We start from the raw sequence: 23,184 nt of genomic DNA, 5'->3' as shown, positions 1-23,184 counted from the left end.
TGAGTTGAATGCTGTGGATTCACGTGGAGAGGACAGAACCTAAGTGGAAATGACATTGCTTTGTTGGAACTGGATTTAGGTGATATGCTTCATGTTCCCTGGGAAATGTTTCAAAACTGTGCATTATGGAGGCTTTGTACAGAAGGAAATCAATAGAGGTTTAAGTAATTGGCAGCTGGTGTTGTCAGTTCCTTGAATGAAATGACAGCTGGTGTTGCCACAATAAACTTTCAGGTTATCCATTACACACGCTCAGTATTGTTAACCATAACATGATCATCCTTGAAACCACCTACCTCATCCAATTTTTAAGCAATTGCCCATTTTATCTTAACACTGTCAGACAAGGCTGACTGGGCTTGAGCAAAGTCATTGGTATATGATCTGGTGAATAGGTGATGGATCTAAGTAATATTGGTGTCCAGTGGAGATTAGCTGACTCGGAGATCTAGTGAGACGACATATTCTTGAGTTAGAGGGACTGCAGCACAAAATAGCATAGATTGGAGTAAAATGTTAGAGCAAAAGAGTGACAGTTGTTTCTAGTCATCCTTGCTTTGTCTCAGGACACAGTCAGTTAGTTCCTGTTAGAATGCCATAATGAGGACTGAAGGTGAGACTGTGCTGTGGTCAGCCTCAGTGCTTAACCCAGTAATCAGTCTACCTCATGGAAAATCAATCTTGTGCTATCAGGGTGATTACGTCTGGATGTTGGGATGTGTGGAAAATTCTGCAGCCTCATTCCAGAGCAAAGCCCTTTTCCCTCCAAATACAATGTCAATATAGCAGTCTGTCAAAGCTGTAAGAATATGTCTTGAATTTTCAAATGTTGTTTGCCTATTATAAGTGGTGGACCAAATGTGGATATTATTATGTCCAATTACTTATACTGATACTCGTGAAACAGATACGTGCACATGTTACTGATCCATTCTACCATGTCTCTCATCCTTTGATGAACTCTCTCTTTATCCTTTTAACTGGCATCTTAAAAATGAATGGTTTTACACCTCTCCTGTCATTTCCTCTGTTTTTTAAACATTTGTGATTCAGTTCAAAATTTGGGATTCTGTGGTGCTTAATTCATGGTGCTGAAATTCTCAGTGGAACATTGCAAAGAGTCATATATTTTTGCAGACTTTGTAGTGAAAGTTTGTCCAAAATGATTCTTATGTCATTGTTTTATTAAAGGTATGTTACACTTTGGTGAAGTTACATATGCTATTTTTTCACTCGATCCTTTATCCCCTTTCAGTCTCCTCTGGGCTACACAACACCAAAGGCTGGAGAAACCGCTGATCTTAAATTTTCCAATTGGCTGTCATTCTGAAGCAGTGCAAATTGTGAGCGCTGATCTTGCCAAACATGGACACTGGGTCCTTTAACTTCTTCTCTGCTTTCTGCTGAGTACGTAGCAAACCTGGATGATCATTTTAAATGGGTGAGAAGATGAAACAGCACAAATGAGGGGGCATTGATGGAAAAAGAGGAATGTATCATAATAGTGTTATTTTAGCATTATTTGCAGGCAAGTACCTAGAATATGGGCAGGTTCTTGATGTAATCACTGGTTATTCAGGGTTTCAATTAATTTTCATCAGCTAAAAAAATGCAACGATCTCACCTTCCCAGCCAGTTTCCTCCTCTTTCAGTTTTGGATGATATCCCTAACCTTACCAAAAAATTGCATTAAAAAAAAGACTTGCATTTATATAGCGCCTTTCACGACACCAGACATCTCAAAGCACTTTACAACTAATGAAGTACTTTTGAAGTGTAGTCACTGTTGGAACGTAGGAAACATGGCAGCCAGAATGCACGCAGCAAGCTCCCACAAACAACAATGTGATAATGAAGAGATAATTTGTTTTTTTGATGTTGATTGAGGGGTAAATATTGGCCAGGACACTGAGGATACCTCCCCTGCTCTTCCTCAAAATAGTGCCATGGGTTCTTTTACATCCATTCAAGCAGTCAGCCTCAGTTTAACATCTCACCTGAAAGGCAGCACTCCCTCAGTACTACAATGGAGCATCAGCCTTGATTTTTATATTCAAGCCCTGGAGTGGAACATGAAACCTTATGACTCAGGGGCAAGAGTGTTAGCAGCTGACACAAACTCGTCTTAGCTTGTATTCCCCTGAGTTTAGAAAGTTGAGGGATTCAATAGCATAGATACAAATAAAGGCTATTTCCTCGGGTGGAGGAATCCAGAACAAGAGGGCATAGCTTTAATTTTTAAAATAAGTCATTTAGGAGTGAAATCAGAAAGCACTGGATCACACAAATGATAGCGGAAATTTCAAGCTTGGTCCTTTAAAAGGCTATGGATGCTGCGTCAATGGAAATTTTTAATACTGAGAACGATAGAGTTTTGTTAGGTAAGGGTTTCAAGGGATCCAGAACAAAGATGAGTAAATGGAGTTGAGGTACAGTTCGCTGATGATCTAATTGAATGGCAGAACAGGCTCAAAGGGGTGAATGGCCTACTGTTGTTCCAATGTTTCTATGTAAAAATTTCAGAAAGAAATGTACAAAATAGCAAACTGAGAAACTGGTTTCAATAATGGCCGCTAATTGGCCCAAAAAGGCAGTGGAAGTTAAGATTTAATAAATTGAATAAATTCTAATAGCAAATGGACTTGTCCTTGATAGTAATGGATGTTTGTGTTGTCTGGGTGGTGGGTTGCAAATACTCCATACGTCCTTTTGAAAAAGCTTTTGACTGTTTTAAAGAGCCTTCCAAGGGCAGGCAGGTTGTTACTGTAAGTGTTATGTGTGCTATGTCGGGGGTGGCGGGGTGGGGCAGCAGGTGCTTTGAGCCTGTTTAAACCGGGTTTGCAGCAAACTGCTGCATGGTTCAGGTGCACCAGGCAGGGGACAGTTAGCAAGGGACTGTGTGTGTGCCGAATGGCACAGGAATCTGGTAGTGCCTTATGTCTACAATGAGTGAAGTATGGAGACAAGAGAATGCTTCCACTCGAGCAAGAGAAGAAAGTATCCCTCTGCAGCAAAAACTACAGAGACCTTGGCCCAAAACTAGGAAGAATGTGACAAGTAAGTAAGACTTGCCGATTGAATAACCTTCCAGTTTAGGATTATGCCTGTCTTTGTCACCATGTAGCATGCAAACATCTTAATTGATGTTTGTGTCATAATAGAATTTAGTATAATTTGGAATATTTACAGAGCAAAATAAGAGTCCTTATTTAGTGTATTTATTGTAGTTTATTACATGTGGCTGGTCATTAAACCTGCTTGGATACAAAGCACAGGGTAGCACTGATTGTCGTTACCAGCAAAAAGATCTGGTCTACTGTAAGAAGCAGCCTCTGCAATTCCCCACTCCATAACATTGCATTCATAATTCCTAAACCAGTTCTAAGTTTATGTTCTGTGTCATTCTGATGTATGCAGAGGTACTAATGTCATGATTTTTATTGGGTGACTACTTGAAAGGTGATTGCCTCAGTCTCTTTGATTATTTTTACTGGCCAGCATAGTTAAAAATTTAGATTCTCAGCAATTTGCCATCCCTGGTGGTGTGCAACACTACACTGCTTTCTTTATGCTGAATAGCTATCAAAAACAGATAAATTGTTGGGCTTGGTTAATCTGGATGCATTGGGAGACCTCAATCTTTTTAATGTAGTAAAACAGTCAAAGGCACTTAAGTTCATTGTACCAATATTGCACAAAGACAAGTAATCTTCGTTATCTGTCTTTTGTTCCATTAGAGTCCGGTTAGTTCATTTCACTATATTAAGATATCACAAGAAGTGCGGCTTTGGTAATTTAAGTTCAGAAAGTATTTTACCGGAAAATAAAATAAACTGTGTTGGTATTCTCTGAGAATGACTGAGCAACAGTTGAGCACCAATAAGTGTGTTTAATTGATCATACTGATAGTGTGCAGCTAGCTCCATGCAATGTGTTAAGCAGTTATTAACTGCTGGCATTCATCAGAGTGATCATGCATGGCAGGGCAAGTCTGGCAGGTGCAAAGTATTAACTGGCTTTTCATATTGGAGGTCAAAAACAATGGAAATTTAATGGTTGGTATTCATTTCAAACAATTTGGATTTTGGAAACAGAATTTATGTATTAATTGTGCAAAAAACAATGGTTTCAATTAAACTTCTGGCTCCACATTTACCTATCCAATCCTATCCACAGAATCCCCTACAGTGGCTTGAATTTCTGCCTACACAACATTATCTCAAGTCCCTCAAGCATCAATCCTCGGCACCCTTCTATTTCCCTTTATATGCTGTCCCCTGGCAACATTATTTGAAGATATGCTGTCAAGTTCTAGGGGAATGTTGATGACACCCATCTCTACCTGTCTCAGGCTGAACCAGACGGTTCACATCCGCAGCCTTCTACTTGACCCTGAACTGAACTGAGCTTCCGACCCCATATCTGCTCCATCACAAAGACCGCTTACTTCCATCACCATAACATTGCCCACCTCCACCCCTTATCTGCTGCTGAAATCCTTCATCCACTTGACTTGACCGTTCCAGTGCTTTCCTGGCTGGCCTACCATCTTCCATCCTCCATAAGCTTGAGCTCATCCAAACTGTGCTGCCTTAACCCACACCTTTTACTGCTGTGCATACTGTCCTATGTAGGCTACAAGTATGCCCATGCCTTGATATTAAAATTCTCATTCTCCTGTTCAAATCCCTCCATGGCCTTACCCCTCCTTAGCTCTATGACTTCCTCCAGCCCTACAACCCTCTCCAAGAAAGCTGTTGCCCCAACTATGGTCTCTTCTGCTTCTTCACTCCCTTGACTCCACTATCGGCCGTCGTGCCCTCAACCATCTAGGCCCTAAGCTTTAGAATTCACTCCCTAAATCTCTCAACCTCTCTCTCCTTTAAGATGTTCCTTAAAACTTACCTCTTTGATCAAACTTTTAGTCATCCATCCTAATAGATCCTTCTTTGACTTTGTGTCAACTTTTGTGAGCTTTTGCATCTGTAGGATATTATCCTAGGCTAAAGGCATTATATAATCCATGTTGTTGTGACATGTTTCATTTGCCTGGAATTACATAGTATTAGCCAGCTTTGACTATAATAAATGCAGAATTTTGTGAAGAAGAGTTGATTAGAGATACAGCACTGAAACAGGCCCTTCGGCCACCGAATCTGTGCCGAACATCAACCACCCATTTATACTAATCCTACACTAATCCCATATTCCTACCAAACATCCCCACCTGTTCCTATATTTCCCTACCACCTACCTATGCTAGTGACAATTTATAATGGCCAATTTACCTATCAACCTGCAAGTCTTTTGGCTTGTGGGAGGAAACCGGAGCACCCGGAGAAAACCCACGCAGACACAGGGAGAACTTGCAAACTCCACACAGGCAGTACCCGGAATCGAACCCGGGTCCCTGGAGCTGTGAGGCTGCGGTGCTAACCACTGCGCCACTGTGCCGCCCCACATAGTTCTACATAATTACCTGCTCCAGAGTTCTTCTCGGTTTTAAAGTCTATAACATATTAACTAGGGAAACAAAGTATTAAATGTACAGATATTTCCCATTGTAACAGTTGGAATTTGTAAATGAAACTTGGCTGAGAAGGCCATTCCTTCTAACAGACTGTGCAGTTTGCACTAATGTGGATTCTACCCAAAGTACATAACTGCCTGAGGGAGGTAAATGACCAGAATAAAACTTCAAGAAAATAAAGTGGAATTCCCCCTGACCTCAAACGTAATTGAACAAAATCTCCAGGATATGGATCTAACATTAGAACCTACGTTACTGAGCCATGACCAGTTACATTCCTCAGATAACATTTCCATGATTGCGGTAGCAAGGGACCCAATATGTGCCATAGAACAGTGTGCAATATTGTCTGTCTACAATTTTCAATTCAATTCTTCTTTTAAGGAGTAATCGACACATTTTTTGTGCCTCTGTATTACTTGTCTAATCTACAGTTTGACGTGAGGTTTGTAAATCTTGTACTCGTATTTTGTATAGAAATTTACATGAGGGAAAAGTACAAAATTAGAATGCCTCAAGCAAGATGGGGGATTGGCAGGAATTCACATCCATCTCAGAATAATGCAACTTAATTAATACCAAGTTAATTAAGAAATTGTCATAGGATAAATGGAGTGTTTCTTTACAGGGCACAAACTGTGAAGTGAAGGTGGGGACTAACCCATTTTGCAGAGAGTTGGAAGGTACCTTTGTGACACTGGGAAGCTTGGTGGGGTTAATTGTGTAACATTTTTGGGCAAGTTTCCCTACTGCTCTTCTCTTGAAGGCATCGATTAACACTGATGATATGATTCTGTGACCATCCATCCATCTCCTGTAACCCACTCAAATAGCCATTTGTTATGTATGACACCTGATAATTAATGCAGGCAGAGAATTTGCTCACAGGAAATGATGGTTCAAGCCTTGATCTCCTCACCCAATGACTACAATCATCTAGTTTCTCCATTAGGGATAACTTAACAGATAAATATACAAATAATGAGTGGGAACCCTAGCTGATTTTTCCTCTCCCTAACTCAGGGCAGAACAGCCAATTGTTGTATTCCTACAGCAGCATAGACTGGGATCTTCAAGTTTTTATGGCTCAGTTTCTTATAGCTTTTACCAACTGAACTGTCAGGGAGTTCTAATTGAATAGGTATGTGCCGTGAGCAAAACACAATGATTAAGCAGCCAGCAGCAAATAAACAGCACTCGCATTCATTGCATTTAAAAAAAATCTGCAATAATAATTGAAATCTGAAGGAGTGACACTCCACACTTGTAAAAGTAATTTTTCAGTGCCAGAGGGGTTTCTTGGTAGTAATTAAGGCTTATCACACTGCTAAAAATTCACCTACGCTTGAATGGACAAGCCCTAACTTTTCTGGTGCTTATTAGGTATCTAGCGGGTACATATAGCAACTTTATGTGTTTAAACGCTGTATCTATAAGCGAGGTATCAGTGTATTGAAGTTTGTGGAGGATCAGGGCAAATTTGACATCAATTTCCCAATTTGCATGTTTAACTATGCAGATGCTGGAAGTTGTTGTCCAATTTGTTCCAAAATAGCGATGAGTGCTGATAGCCTCACTTATTATTACTGCAAAATGCAGGCCAATGATAAACTGAACAGTCTCTGTAATGACAGTTACATGTATGTCCTTATTAACAAAATCTTTTCATGCTTCATTTGATCTGTCCTGCAGACTGTTTGGCTTTTGTCAAGCGCCAGCTCTTCCGGGTAGGAGACGACTGGTACTTTCTCTTCATTCTTGGTGTGTTAATGGCTCTCATTAGTTTTGTACTGGACTTCACAGTGGTCAAACTTTTCAAAGGTGAGAACAAAGACAGAGATTTACATTATTTGCTTTACTGTGTCTTCCTCTTCAATGATGTATCCTTCCATATACCTTGTAGCTGGGAGAGCAGCAAATCGGCCACATGTTCAGGAACATGTTTTTATATAGGGTGAGACAGAGGGTCATACTTCTCCTGGTGGAACGCTGACCTGGCTGAGAATTAACAGAACATATTACGTGTAGTGGTCCTGGAGCTTGTTCTTATAGAAGAAAGCTAACAATTCCAGAGGAGTGACCAATTGCAAGCTAGGTGGCTTGCTTTGACCTTTATGCAATACCACACAAATAAATGTGATTACCGGTGGTGGTCCTATGACTGATCTCTGGGGCAAGTTTCTGGTCACAGCTGCCTTATTGTTGTTGATAATTGCCTTTTGTTTTGAATTTTTAGCATGGCAAGTTTTTCCATGATTTTTTTGAAGGTAATGGGCAGTGTTTTCTGCAGCAATGACATCCCTTTATAGCAGTGCTGTCCAATAGAAATCACTGACTAGCCACAGGCTTAGCTGCAGCGACATAGTTTGAGCTATGTGTAATGATTTTATTAGAAAAGGCCTCATGCACAATGCAGGTAAATCCACTTTACTAAACGAATATCTACCACCATGGCATGTCTTACTGCAACTTCTCAGAGCAGAATATCGTCTGGAGAACCACTCCACCTCTCTGCTGATTGCTGTTAGTTCTAGGATTTTCTGCTGGAAGTGATGGCGGACATTGAATGCTCCTGCCCAAATATTCATAACGGACGGTCAGCATGGTGTGATTGTCATTTGCAACATTTCCCATCATTACCACAGCAATGTTGGATGCAAGGAATGTCAGTATGTTAACTGGTGTCCAGCATCGCTAAGGGTCAGTGGAAGGCCCTTTAAAACTTAAATCTCCCCGCAGAATCCGGGGAAATTTTAACACTCAGCAGAAATATTGGATGCCTTTTCCTGACCCCGCGGTCTTCTGGCCTCGCTGCACATCCACAAATGCCTGAGGCCTGCAGCAGACATTCGTTCTCCCCACCCTCCAACACAGGTGGGGATCCTGCTGGAAGCTCAACAAAAGTATGCAAATTAGGTTAACCCCAGGACATCTGCAAAAGTGCATTCTTCAGGCATATGTTCCATTCTGCAATCCTTACAAATGTCATAGGCACCTTAGAGGAAACTATCAGACACCCACACTGATTGCAGCACTGGCACTCCCTCCAGGTTGGCAATCTTCACATTAACCAGGTTATTCGACTGTAGAGGGCATCATAGCTGAGCTCAAAACGGGTACTCGCCTACCATAAACACACATACCCTTTCCAGCAGCAGTCACTGAATGGTGATCAGGGCTGGTGACTTTGCTGGATTTTTACTCCTCTACACCAGGGGCACTGAATTTAGTTTTAAATCTCCAGCTGCTGACTTCTCCTTGAGATAACAACACAGACTGGGGATTGAACCTGAGACATTTCATATCAGTATAGGTTTGGACCACTAATGAAGCTGTTTCCTACTGTAATCAATTAATAATTAAGGGAAAAAAAGCATGCTCGTAATGAGCCCTTCTGTAAAGTAGAATGGAGATAGATCACCTAACTGCTAGGTGCAATGTCCAAGATGATTTTACCCCATGAGTTGACAACTCTTACTTTTATGTCAAAATTGGAGACTGCACTGACAGCCAGCAAAGTAACATTTTAAAATCCTCTTGTCAAGTTGTTTTTGATGGAGTAAAATAGAATGATATAGTTTCATTGGTTATAATGAGTGCACGTGTTTAGTAAATAATCAAAACTATGGGATGAATTTTCGGGGGTGGGAATGGAGGTAGGCAGGTGACAAAAGTACCTGTGCTGGTTTCCTGATGCCATTCTCAGTGCCAAAGAGTTTCACCAGGGCGGCCCTGAGAACCCACTCGATCAATTAAGATTGTTAAAGAGCTCATCGAGAGCTCGTTGAGGGGCATGTTCAGAGTTTGAAGGGGGTGCACGGGCTGTAGACAGGTGGCAGACCAGGTGCATGGAGGTGGACACATAGCAGGGATCCATTCATGGCCACCACAGGGAATTCGGTGGGCCCCATGAAAGAGTGAACATTGCAGAGGGAGACTTGGCCATTGGCACACAGGTGCCATTCAGTCAGTGCAGGGGTTGATACCTTGCGGGCATCATGGGGACCATAAGAGGAAGGGGAAAGGCTATCAAACACAACTGGGGGGGCACCTGAAAACAAGGAAGGCAGCAACAACAACATCTTATATTTTTATAGAAACTTCTATGTAATAAAATGTCCCAAGTTGCTTCCCAGGAGCATTATAAAACAAAGTATGACACCAAGCCACAAAAGGAAATATTAGGTCAGATGAGCAAAAGCTCGGTTAAAGAGATGGGTTTTAGGGAGTGTCTTAAAGGAGGAAAGCGAGGTGGAGAAGCAGAGAGGTATGGGGAGGGTGTTCCAAAGCCTGGGGCCTAGGCAACTGAAGGCTCGGCTGCCAATGGTGCAGCAATAAAACCAGGGATGCAGAAGAGGCCAGAATTAGAAGAGTGCAGATATCTTTGAGGGTTGTGGGGCTGGAGGAGATTATAGAGATAGAGTGGGGCAAGGCCACGGAGGGATTTGAAAACAAGGATCAGAATTTTAAAATCAAGACGTTGCTTGACTGGGAGCCAATGTAGGTCAGAGAGCACAGGGAGGATAGGTGAACGGGATTTGGTGCAAGTTAAAACATGGGCAGCAGAGTTTTAGATGACCTCAAGTTTATGAAGAGTTAGAATGTGGGAGACCAGCCAGGGGTGCGTTAGAATGGTCAAGTTTAGAGGTAACGAAAGCATGAATTAAGGTTTCAACAGCATATGAGCTGAGATAGGGGCAAAGTTGGGCAATGTTATGGAGGTGGAAGTAAGCTTTCTTAATGATCGTATGAATATGAGATAGGAAGGTCATCTCAGGTCAGGGTCAAATGTGACACCAAAGTTGTGAACAGACTGGCTTAAGTTCAGACTGTTGCCAGGAAGAGAGATGGAGTCCGTAGCTAGGGAACGGAGTTTGGAGCAGGGACCAATATTTAATTGGAGGAAATTTCTGCTCATCCAATACTGGATGTCAGATAAGCAGTCTGCTAGTTTAGTAAAGTGAAGGAGTGGAGAGAAATGGTGGTGAAGTCGAGCAACTGGCAATGGGGACACAACTCTCAGATTTTGGGTCCAGTGGTGATGAGGAGCAACACCCTCCACGGGAAAGGCAGAGCCCCAGGCATCAGGAGCACAGAGGAGAGGGATGAGTGGCAGGAAGGACATGGAGGCCATATCTTCAGCATAGGATCTACTGCTTAAGATGGAGCTACTTTGTGATGACCGAGAACCAGTGCTGCAGGGGACGGTTCTGTCCGGCCAGAGGGTCACAGAGATCTGTGCCCTTGTCACCGAACACCTCACACCTCACAGCACTGGTCTCCATGCCCTGCCAGTAGCCATCAAAGTCACTGTGGCCTTGAACCTCTTCGCTTCTGGCTCCATCCAAGGATTGGCTGCGGAGCTTACTGGCATCTCACAAACGGCTGCACACCATTACATCTCGCAGGTCACTGATGTCCTCTTTGCCAGAGCTGAAAACTACATTCAGTTCCAGATAGATGCGCCTCGCAGGCACGGAGGGCCATGGGTTTCACCTCCATGGCTGGGTCCACTAGGTGCAGGGCATCATCGATTGCACCCATGGGGCCATCAAGACACCCAGTGACTGACCAGTTAGTTTCATCAACAGGAAGGGCTTCCACTCCCTCAGTGTTCAGCTGGCCTGCAATCACAAGAGCTTCCTGCATCTGTGCACTTACTTTCCTGGCAGCTGCCATGACTCCTTCATCCTCCACCAGTCCAGGCTGCCGCAGCTTTTCACTCCACTCCCCAATGGAGTGAATGGATTCTACGGGACAAGGAATATACCTTGAAGAGATGGCTACTCATCCCTTTATGAGAACCCGAGACAGAGGCACAGAGGTGCTACAGCCAAAACCATCTGCTCACTAGGACCACCATCAAGCATGCCATCTGCCTTCTGAAGATGTGACTCTGGTGCCTGGACCAGTCGGGCGGTGCCCTGCAGTACACTGCTGCAAGGGTCTCGCTCATTGTGGTGGTCTGCTGCACTCTCCATTACATGGTCCCTCAGAGGTGGGTGGACCTTGAAGGCGGTGAAACATTGATCGGACACAGCTCTTCTGTGGAAGAGGAGGAGGAAGATGCACAGCACAGACGTGTTCCGCTGCAGAGGGAGGTGGCTGGGGCCGGTGTGGGTCTCGTCAGGATGCCATCAACGTCAGGGATCATCTGATTCAGGCATGTTTCAGCTGAGTCCCTCTGACCCAGGAGGAACGGCACGGTCTGGAACTCACATTGAGCTGCCTCTGAGAACACTTCCATTGAAGACGCAGCCTGGAGCAGCTCAACTCTTCCCATCAATGAAGGAGGGACATCTGCCCAGAGGGTTCACTGTCTCTGTTCACGAATCCTTGCTCCGTTTCACCACTTTATCCCTCTTCTCCTGTACCATCATTTATAAAAGGAGACTACAAGTTTGGCTTCATGTGTCAATATTTACCGTGTGTTAGAAAAGTGACAAAGTGCACATTTACAAGTGAAAGAGACCCCAGTGACCCACTCGATGCTCCGCCCCACACAGTGACCTTTGCTCTCGGCCACGGACGCCTCCCCTTGTGACCTTGGATGAGCAGGAGGCAGCGTGCTCACTTGTCTTATCTTGCAGCTGTGATGCCCGTGGCCGTCATCCTCATTGTGGAGGTGCCAGTGGGGGCATCTCCAGAGGCTGCTGCACCAGTGTTATTGTAGGGGCAGCCTCCATCACTGGGCCCTGCTGCACAGGTGCTTCCTCAGTCAGAGTGTCAAAGAGACCACTGATAATGATGGTGCCCCAATAGTGGTGGCACCCTCATCCTCCTCAGTGACTGCCTCAGCCCTTGGCTGGCATTCCAGATAGCTGGAGGGGGCCACCAGTTGCGGCGCAACTGGGCCATCAGCATCATTGACCGGTCAAGACTACGTAGTGTGGAATACATCCTGTGAACGTCAGTGCACAGTTCCTGCATGCACTCCGAGTGCTGCCACATATGGCTCTCCATGAGGTTAAATACTCTGTCCATGGAGGAGCTCATGTGCTCAAAGTCCTGAGCCATGGTGGCACACATGAGCTTGATGGACTCCTCCATTCTCAGCCCTTGAACCTGCACTGCCTCAGGGACATCCGACATGTGGGAGCACATCTGCTGCTGCTGGTCTAGTTAGAGCCCCCTTTCCCGTGACTCCTGAGGCCCTGCATCTGTGTCCAGCTGAGCAGGGCTGTCTCTGTTCTCCATCCTCTGGGGACTGCCCACAGTTGCCTCTGCCTACCTCATCCTGCCCACTAGTGCCATGCTCATCACCCAGTGCCACCCTATCTAACTGCATGCAAGGGCCCACCGAGATGACTGTATCTGAGTTGGTGGAGGGTGGTCTGTGACCGTGCTTGGTCTGAGCTTTGCTGTGGCTGCGCTTGGCCTGGTGCTGGTGAGGGAGTCGGTCTAGTTGCTTTGACGTCAGCACCTGTGGGAGACACAAGAGGAGAATATGAGAACCAGCCTTGGAGGACAGAAGCCTCTGCAGTGCTGAGGCTTCCCAATGCATCACAGTCTTCGCTAAGGTTCCGAGTTCAAGTCCCACTCCGGTGCTTGAGCACAAAAGTCACAGCTGACATTCCAGTGCAGTAGTGAGGGAGTGCTGCACTGTCAGAGGTGTCATCTTTCGGATGAGACATTAAACCGACTCCATCCGCTTGCTTGGGTGATGTAAAAGATCCCATGGGACTATTTTGAAGATGAGCAGGGGAGTTATCCCCAGTGTGCTGTGTAGTCAGTGTTGTAATGCAGGAAAGATGGCAGCAGTATGTGCACAGCAAGCTCCCACAAACAGCAATGCAATAGTGACCAGATGATCTGTTTTTTATGATGTTGATTGAAGGATAAATATTCTACCTTTGCAACTCTTTACAGTAATTGCTGCCTGGCATTTCCTTAAGTAACTGAGTGCTGCAGCAGTCTGTAATTTTCAACCAGATGATGTACACAGTGACTTTTAACAGATTCATTTAGATTGTGCGATTAATGGGGAAATAGCACAAGGAGAGCTGAGCAGGTAGTAATTTCTCGAAATTATTGGTTTAAAGCCAGATTATTTATTGTCTGTCTGTTAATACATGCAATGAAAACATTAGCCTGTAGGTTAACTAAATAGTTTGAGCACATTTGCACATTGAATTTGACCATGACACACAAGCAGAATGTGCAGCCTGTTTTCTTTATTCCTGCATTATGGATTTGGGGTTTCTCATGCTTTGTATGTCTCTGCAGCTCATCGATGGCTTTATGAACAGTTAGAAGGCAGCAATCTTCTGCAGTACATCTCTTGGATTGTGTACCCTATTGCAATGACCACATTCGCCACTGGCTTCTCTCAGTGTGTGTCACCACAGTCAGGAGGTAAGCCTGTCACTACCAGTTTATTTATAGAGCAAACAGGATTCATGTAATCTGTTTCCCACTGACACTGTGAACATACCACAAAATACAGCTGCTTAGTCCCGTCTTCTGGGAAGAAAGTTCTCATGTCATGATAAACTGAAATGCAGAGTTAGATAGTCAGCAGTCCATTTTGAATTCCCATCCATAAATTCCAGTAATAGATTCAGAGTTTCAAGCTAGAGAAAAAGTTAGTATAGTAAAGATGTCATTAGCAAAACTCTCCTGAGAGCTGAGATAAATTCATTGTTCTCATGCTCCCAGCTGGCAGCTATGCTCAATAAGAGTGCAGTTGATAGGACTAAAATACTGCAGTGCTGATTCTCTGACCCATGCTACCTTTGAGCACAGCATCCCACTGGGAGTACGGATTGGGGAATTTACCCTCCTGTGGCCAACTTTCGCCTAATGTAATACGAAGTCACACGGACCGGGAAGGTCCCAGGTCCAATTCTCGGTCTGATCTGTGCTGATCTCAACTGGGTTAGTGGTTGGCTTGTGATAATTGATAGTACGATGGTGTCAGTAGAATATAGTATTGCGCCATATGTACGCTGATGACTCCCAGCTCTACCTCTCCACCAACTCCACAACCACCTCCATGTTGTCAGACGGCCTGATCCAACATCAAGTCAAGGATGTCTCAGCTTCCTCCAACTGGACACCTGGAAAGTCAAATATCATTTTCGAGCAGTTGCCACAAACTCCACCCCCTTGCCACCGACTCCATCCTCCATCTGCCACGTGCTCAGGCTGAACTGAACTGTTTACAACCTCGGCATTTGCTCATCCCTGAGTGGAGCTTTAAGCCTCATATCCTATCCATGACTAAGATTGCATAGTCCCACCTTTGCAACACTGTCTGCATCTGTGCATTACCCAGGCTTTTGTCACCTCAATACTCAGTTATTCTAATATCCTCCTCGGTGGCCTACTATCCTCCATGGACTCCAACTAGTTCAAAATGCACTGAGTCCCACTTATCTGTCATCTGTATCCTCACTGACCCAACTTGCATCCAAGGCTGCCAATGTATTAAACTTAAAATCCTTGTCCTCATCTTCAAGTCCTTTCATGACCTTGGTCCACCTTTAATTCTTCAATCTCCTCCAGCCTTATGTCCATTCTCACAATCTTTGACCTTCCAACTTTGGCTTCTCCTGTCTTCACCATACTGACTTGACTCACCTACACTCCCTCCCTAAGCCATCGATCTCTTCCCTTCTCTCTATACCTTAAAAAAGCTTTTAAAAGCCCAACTTTTTTACCAAACTTTCAGTCACCTGTCCCAATCTCTCCCATTGCTTGCCATCTGTTACAAACATACAAATGCACGAAATAGGAGCAGAAGTAGGCCACTTGACCCCTCGAGCCTGCTGTTCCATTCAATAGGTTCATGGTGAACTGATTACTCCACATTTCTACCTACCCCCAATAACCTTTCACCCCCTTGCTTATCAAGAATCTATCTACCTCTGCCTTAAAAATATTCAAAGACTCTGCTTCCACCACCTTTTGAGGAAGAGAGTTCCAAGGACTCACGACTCTCTGAGAGAAAAGCTTTCTCCTTATCTCTGTCTTAAATGGGTGACCCCTTATTTTTAAAGTGATCCCTAGTTCTAGATTCTTCCACAAGAACATCCTTTCCACATCCACCCTGTCAAGACCCCTCAGGATCTTATATGTTTCAATCAAGTCGTCTCTTACTCTTCTAAATTCCAGTGGATACAAGCCTAGCCTGTCCAATCTTTCCTCATAAGACAGCCGGCCCATTCCAGCTATCAGTCTAGTAAGCCTTCTCTGTACTGCGTCCAATGCATTTACATCCTTCCTTAAATAAGGAGACCAGTACTGTACACAGTACTCCAGATGTGGTCTCACCAACGCCCTTTATAGCTGAAGTATAACCTCCCTAATTTTGTATTCAATTCCCCTCATGATAAACGATAACATTCTATTAGCTTTCCTAATTACGTGTTGTATCTGCATACTAACCTTTTGCGATCCATGCACTAGGACACCCAGGTCCCTCTGCATCTCAGAGTTCTGCAATCTCTCACCATTTAGATAATATGCTTCTTTTTTATTCTTCCTGCCAAAGTGGACAACGTCACACTTTCCCATTATACTCCATTTGCCAGGTTTTTGCCCACTCACTTAACCTATCCATATCCCTTTGTAGCCCCCTTATGTCCTCTTCACAAGTCACTTTCCTACCTATTACTTTCTCTATTATATTGTTTTTCCTTTCCCCCTCAGTAAAGTAACTTGGGCCCGTTTTTACATTAAACAAATTGCATAAATGCAAGTTGTTGTTGTAGCGGGAGGGTTCCAGTTTGAAGGCTTACACATAAAGAGCGGACATGAGCTAGCACCTTCAAAAGAGGAGGAGAGGAAATCAGGCAAAAACCAAATAGAATATTATATTAGATGTGATACTACAATTCAACTTTCCCAGAGGAGAATGCTGTTGATAACAAATGGATCTTTTGAAATCTTGAACATGCAGCTGCGATTCTCTGACAGTAATAGTTACTGGACAAAAACTCATGGACTGAGTGACAGTGACTTCCCAATTTACACCTTGCGAGCACTGCCCTCCAATGTGGGCACTAGTTGTGCCCCTAGAGATATTTTGCCAGTCAAGAAGAGGAGCACAGAAGTTAAGGCAGGATAGGAAATTGGAGGACAGTGGGGGTTAGCCGGCAGCGGCCCCCATTTTTATTATGCAAGCAGGAGTCGTAGAGTCCTGCATGTATTACGGCACAGAGGGAGGCCATTCGGCCCATCGAGTCCATGCCGGGAGTACTCTAAAATGAACGAGGAATGGCAAGCGGTGACAGGTATGACAGAATGGTCCTGCTACAGGCCAAAGAGCCTCCTTTGCAAATTTAAATTGGGCCAGCACTGATTTCTAGTGGCCATTAGGGACACCAGGCAAAGCAGCGCAGTCTAATATCAAGTATGGCATCAAACAGCCCTTGCAAAACTGGAGTTAATGGGAATTAAGTGGAAAACTCTCCACTGGTTGGAATTGTACCTAGCACAAAAACGATGGTTGTGGTTGTTGGAGGTCTTTCATCTCAGCTCCAGGAGTTCCTCAGGGTAGTGTCCTAGGCCAGACCATCTTCAGCTGCTTAATCAATGACCTTCCCTCCATCATAAGGTCAGAAGCAGGGATGTTCACTGATGATTGCACAATATTCAGCACCATTCACGACTCCTCAGATGCTAAAACAGCCCATGTCCAGATGCAGCAAGACCTGGACAACATTCTGGCTTGGGTTGATAAGTGGCAAGTAATGTTTGTGCCACACAAGTGCCAGGCAAAGACCATCTCAAATAAGAGAGAATCTGACCATCTCCCCTTGGTATTCAATGGCATTACCATCGCTGAATCCCCCATTATCAACATCCTGGGGATCACCATTGACCAGAAACTGAACTGGAGCAGCCACATAAATGCTGTGACTACAGGAGCAGGTCAGAGGCTGCAGCGAGTAATTCACCTTCTGATTCCCCAATGCCTGCCCACCATCTTTATGCACAAGTCAGGAGTGTGATGGAATACTCTCCACTTGCCTGGATGGGTGCAGCTCCAACAACACTCAAGCAGCTCGACACCATCCAGGACAAAGCAGCCCGCTTGATTAGCACTCCATCTACCACCTTCAACATTCACTCCCTCCACCACCGACACACAGTGGCAGCAGTGTGTACCATCTACAAGATGCACTGCAGTAACTCACCAAGGGTCCTTCAACAACATCTTCCAAACCCGCGACCTCTACCATCCAGAAAGACAAGGGCAGCAGATGCATGGGAACACCACCAACTGCAAGTTCCCCTTCAAGCCACACACCATCCTGACATGGAACTATATCGCCGTTCCTTCACTGTCATTGGGTCAAAATCCTGGAATTTCCTTCCTAACAGCACTATTGGTTTACCGGCACCCCAAGGACTGCAGCGGTTCAAGAAGGCAGCTCACCACCACCTTCTCAAGGGCAATTAGGGATGGGCAATAAATGCTGGCCTAGCTAGCGACTCCCACATCCCATGAATGAATTTTTTAAAAATGGCTGCTAGACGGTTCCAGGTTTGTTGGCAGTCTGCCTTGAGTTATCTAATCTCAGTCTATTGGCTTCAGCGTCTCTGCTCCTGAAGTAGGGAAAGGTAAAATCAGCCAGGCTTCCTGCTCCTGGATACTATCCAGTGACCCCTGCTGGACAGTGTTACGGTGTGTAAATTGAGTGAAGTCAAGATCGAATTTAGCTGCGATGTCCTTAATAGGTGAATTGCCTGCCAACGATGAGTATCATAACATTTAACACTGAATAGAGAAGAATGTTTAGAAAACTTATTTTCTTGTATTGTATTACCTGTGTAAGGTTAATTGCTGCTATAGGATTACAATACTGATTTGTATCATTCAATCTGTTTATTATCCTTACTTGTTATTATGTTAGACACTGTCCACCTTTCCAACTCTACTTGGTTTATAAATGCAGTGTTGTGTGGATGGAGTGCCCCCAATAGGCTTTATACATCACTGCAACAAGTTAGTTATGCAGTCAACAATTACAGACCAGAATTAACTGACAGAACTAAGCATTTAAATTAAGTATCAGCTTTGTAATGAAAGAGCTTGTATTTATATCCTGCCTTTCATGACCTCAAGATGTCTCAAAGCACTTCACAGCCAATGAAGGACTTTTTAAAGTGTCATCGCTGTTGCGATGTAGGGAAACATTTGTAAGACAAAGTAGACATTTCATGACCTTCCTGGTTTGGGTTTCTGATGGGGCTGGAGGTAAAGTGGTGCAGTGAAGCTGGATTAAATGAAATTGTTGCAACTTCCATGTAATCCTACATAAAATGACAACATAGATTTCTACCATACCCTTAAACAAGTGATCCCAGCTATACGTTTGCAGAGCTTCCCTTCCAAAAAGTGCTTCCCAGCACTCTGACGGCTCACCTGGGCAAGTCAGTTAAATTGTATACAGCAAGAAATTTCCATGTTTGATCCCTGGTGTCTGCTTGAGTTTGCTGATCTCAGCTGGGGCAGAGGTAGAAGCACAACAATGGGCCTCAGTAACTCTGGGTTATGGAGGGGAAATCAACAACAGCAACTTGTTTTTACACAACACCTTTATGGTAGTAAAAAATCAGACAAAATATTGAGCCAAAGAAGGAGACATTATGACCAAAGATGAGTGTCTTAAAGGAGGCAGGCAAGGTGGAGTGGCAAAGCTGTTTGGGGAGGTACTTCTATAAGTAGTACTATTGCCTCTGAGTCAGACGGTTGTGGGTTCAAATCCTACTCTGGGCTTTGAGTACAAAAGTCCAGGCTCTCATGCCAGTGCCACCCTGATGGAGACGTCCACCCCTTCAGGTGAGCGTAAAAGATCCCGCGGCACTATTTTGAAAAAGAGCAGGGGAGCTGTCTGTGGTGTCCTGGCTAATATTTATCTCTCACTCAACATCATCGCAAAAACAAATTATCTGGTCATTATCACACTGTTGTTTGTGGGAGCTTGCTGTGCACAAACTGGCTGTCGTGTTTCCTACATCATGACAGTGACTACAAAGTACTTCAAAAGTACTTCATTGGCTATAAAGCACTTTAGACGCCCTGAGCGTGTGAAAAATGCTATATAAATGAAAGTTGTTCCTTTCCTTATAGATGTGGCAGCTTACCCCTTATTGCCAAGGGGTAGCTTGTAGATGGGGAAGAGGGGACAACAGACATGGAACAAGTTGCCACATGTATGCAAGTTGTTGTTGGATCAGGGATTGAATATAAAATAGAAATAAAACTCACTTAATAATGTGGCATTAAATATAATGCTTCAATGAATTAATCAGATTATTTGTACTTCCCTGTTATGGTTAACAGGCATCTTGAGGAATGACCTATTTACTGATGGTTTGAGCCTCAGGCTGTTTAGTGGGTGGTGATTTTTTTTAAAACCCTGGGGACTCCAGAGGCTAAAATGCTTTGATAGGAAGGGAACCCATTGCTCGAGAGGTAAGGGTGGAACAAAGCAAGAGCAATCGCACTGACAAAGACAACAAAGGAGAGATGTTGGAGGAAGATGGTTTGGTTGACCATGTTGAAGGCTACAATGAGATTGAGAAAGGTTAATGTACCACAGTCCCAGTCACAGAGGACATCATTTGCAACTTTGGTTAGGGCCATTTCAATGTTGTGGCAAAGGTGGAAACCCAATTCAAGAGATTCAGATGGAGTAAAACGGGGAGATTCAAAAGAGACAGAATACAACAACAACAACAACTTACACTTATACAGCGCCTTTATCATAATAAAACATCCCAAGGCGTTCACAGGAGCATTATAAAATAAAATATACCACATAAGGATCTATTGGGTTGGATTTTCATTATGGAGGCAGGAAACAGGAGCCTGGTCTGGTTTTTGGTCTGAAATCAGTCTCCTCTGGGAAGCTGATTCAGATTGCATTTTACAAGTGGGGAAAGCCCTTAATTGGTATGGAGACGGGGCTTTTGTCCTCTTAGTGCCAGTGGGATTGAAAATGACAGTGGATCAGATCAAGTGTGGGGTCTATGTCGACTTCCACGTCAGCTATCACTGAGGCTGCTGGTTGTCCCAAGGGAGAGATTTGCCTTCCACATCACCAGAGGGAAGCAAGATGTCACAGGATAGCTGGAGGCCTGGCACTAGGGACAGGGCAGACCCTCGCTTCATCGATGCTCACCTGGATCTAATGCTGGAGGCTGTGAGAGAGAGGAGGAAGGTCTTCTTCCCAGAGGGTGGTAGGAGGAGACGACATTGTCATGCAGCATGGGTACTCTCTGTTCAGTGTTATCCCCCTCTCTCCCCTATTCCTCCTCCTCTCTTATCCCTGCACATCCGCCAATGAGCTGTCTTTTTCCAGGGCCTCACTGTCCTCAAGGTCCACACCTCTCTGGAGGGCCATATTATGGAGAGGGCAGCAGACCACCACAATGACTGAGACCCTTGCAGGAGGGTATTGGAGGGTGCCAGCTGCTGATCCAGGCACCAGAATCGGATCTTCAGAAAGCCTCGGGCCTGCTCAATGGTTGTCCTACTGAGCAGGTGGCATTGGTTGCTTCACCTCCATGCCTCTGTCTGTGGCTCTATAGAGGGGTCAGTAGACATCTCTTCAAGGGGTTTACTTTGTTCCCCATGGAGTCAGCCATTTACTTTGAGGGATGGAATGAAGGACCGAGGCTGCCTGGACTGGTGGAGGATGAAGGAGTTAAGGCAGCTGCCAGGAAAACGAGTGCACACATGGATGAAGCTTGTTGTGGTTGCGGACCATTTGGATGTTGAGGGAGTGGAAGCCCTTCCTATTGATGATCTCACTGGCTTTTCACAGGGTGCCTTGATGGCCACATGGGCGCAAGCGATGATGCCCTGCACCTGGGGAAATCCAGCGATGGAGGCTGAACCCAGTGCCCTTTGTGCCAGTGCTGACCCATCTGTATCAAAATGGGTGTAGACCCTGCCTCCTGAAAACGGCATCCATGACTTGCCTGATGAAATGTCGACTGTGAGATGCCACCTGAGTCCACAGCTGATCCCTGGAATGATCCAGTTGCATAGAAGTTCAGGGTGATGGATTCCTCGATGGCTGCAGGTAGGGGGACTGTCATGGGAGCCATGAGGCCTCAAGCCATTGTGGATCAGAGCACACAGGACCAAAACCATCTGCCTGGATAGGTGCAGCCTCCTACAGCACTGGCACTCTACCTTTTGCAGGTAGCTGACTGTTGGGCTGTGCACCTGATGTCTTGGGTAATGTCTTCATCCCCTTGCAGCCCCCCGCTGTGCTCCTCTGGCCTCTTGCTTTCCAGGCGATTGCATATGCCGCAGCTCATCCTGGCTGCTCTGTCCAATGTCAGAGTACCCTGTTCCCACCTGAACTCCCTCAGCTGGGCTTTGTACATTCACCAGGCCTTCCCCAGCCAACCCCAGCTGCCCCCTTGATGTCAGCGGGTTCACGTTCCTCTCTGGTGTCCTGCCACTTACCAATGAGAAATTCACCTCTTCCTGCTGCAGTAATAGTCACACTGAGGCATGTCTGAAGCAGCTGAGCTTTATTTGCTGCCTCTGCTATATTTCAATCAGCCCTTCCCTTAGCCCTCTGGCCCTTCACAGTGTTCATATCTTCACAACCCTGTCATACTCCCCCTCATGGTGTCTTCCCCGTTTCCAACCTTTAAAAATTGTGAACTGATACTGGCAAACCTGCTAATGAGCTCTTTAATAAGTTCAACAGGCACCTAATTGGAGGTGGGCACTCGACCCATTCCCAAGCTGCTGGTGTCCCTTTAAAAATGACTTTGCATTCCAGAGGCGGCAGGTCCCAGTGCCGATCTCCGTGAACGCGATATTCAAATCGCATTCGCCTCAATTCCCACACTCAGCAGGCTTTGACAATCCGACCCATTAAATCAGATGACCAAAAGCTTGGGCAAAATGGCTGGTTTTAAGGAGTGTCTTAAAGCAGGAAAGTAGGGTAGAGAGGCAGAGAGCTGAAGGGAGGGTATTCCAGAGCTTAGGGCCCAGGCAACTGAAAGCAATGGTGGAACGAATAAAATTGTTGTAGAATAAAAGGTAAAAAATTAGGACATACTTTCTCCAGTTGTTCAGGGTTCATAATATTTATTTTTGATAGTTCAAAACCTCAGATCTTTTTATCTCTGCCAGGACTTTCTTTTCTGTTGTTTCTCTTTGTAATGTTTAGAGATTTATCTAAATATACTTGTTCTTTTCTAGGTTCAGGTATTCCAGAACTAAAGACTATTCTGACTGGAATAATTCTGGAGGAGTATCTGACTATGAAAAACTTTGGAGCAAAAGTGGTTGGTTTGACATGTTCACTGGCAGCAGGAAGTACAATATTTTTGGGAAAGGTGGTAAGTTAAGGCTTAATTGTATAGCATGAAAGCATTGGGAAGAAAGTAGGGGTAGAAAGAGATGGAGAGTGTGCAAGTGCTGCCGAGGTAGGAGAACAAGAAGGAAGAAAAGAATAATGAAGAGAGGAAAGAAAGTGGTGGAGGGACAGAGAAGTGGGGAGGGAGAAAAAATTGGAAAGATGTGACGAAAAAGGTGTCTTAGAGACATAGAGAGGCAAGAAGGGAGAGAAAGTATTGAAAAGATGAAGAAACAAATAGGGGGAGAAAGAACCTGAGGAGGCCTGGAGGTGCCCACCATTAACACCTGAAGCTTTGCCACGGGGACAAGT

At 44.7% G+C, this 23,184-nt stretch overlaps 1 protein-coding gene across 3 annotated transcripts in view; it reads left to right on the top strand.

Annotated features, from left to right (window-relative positions):
- The first annotated feature begins 2,824 nt into the window (after nt 1-2,824).
- clcnk (chloride channel K) overlaps nt 2,825-23,184 on the top strand; it is a 65,577-nt gene continuing 45,217 nt past the window's right edge. For all 3 annotated transcript variants that reach the window (XM_068017365.1, XM_068017364.1, XM_068017363.1), the window contains exons 1-4: nt 2,825-3,057; nt 7,223-7,351; nt 13,757-13,885; nt 22,716-22,855. In XM_068017365.1, the coding sequence (XP_067873466.1) occupies nt 2,937-3,057; nt 7,223-7,351; nt 13,757-13,885; nt 22,716-22,855 (519 nt within the window). In that variant the 5' untranslated portion in view covers nt 2,825-2,936. The remainder of the gene's footprint in view (nt 3,058-7,222; nt 7,352-13,756; nt 13,886-22,715; nt 22,856-23,184) is intronic.

Source organism: Heterodontus francisci, chromosome 37 (genome assembly GCF_036365525.1).
Source record: "Heterodontus francisci isolate sHetFra1 chromosome 37, sHetFra1.hap1, whole genome shotgun sequence".
In the NCBI taxonomy this organism is placed as follows: Eukaryota; Metazoa; Chordata; class Chondrichthyes; order Heterodontiformes; family Heterodontidae; genus Heterodontus; species Heterodontus francisci.
This window is presented reverse-complemented; position numbering and strand designations above follow the sequence as displayed.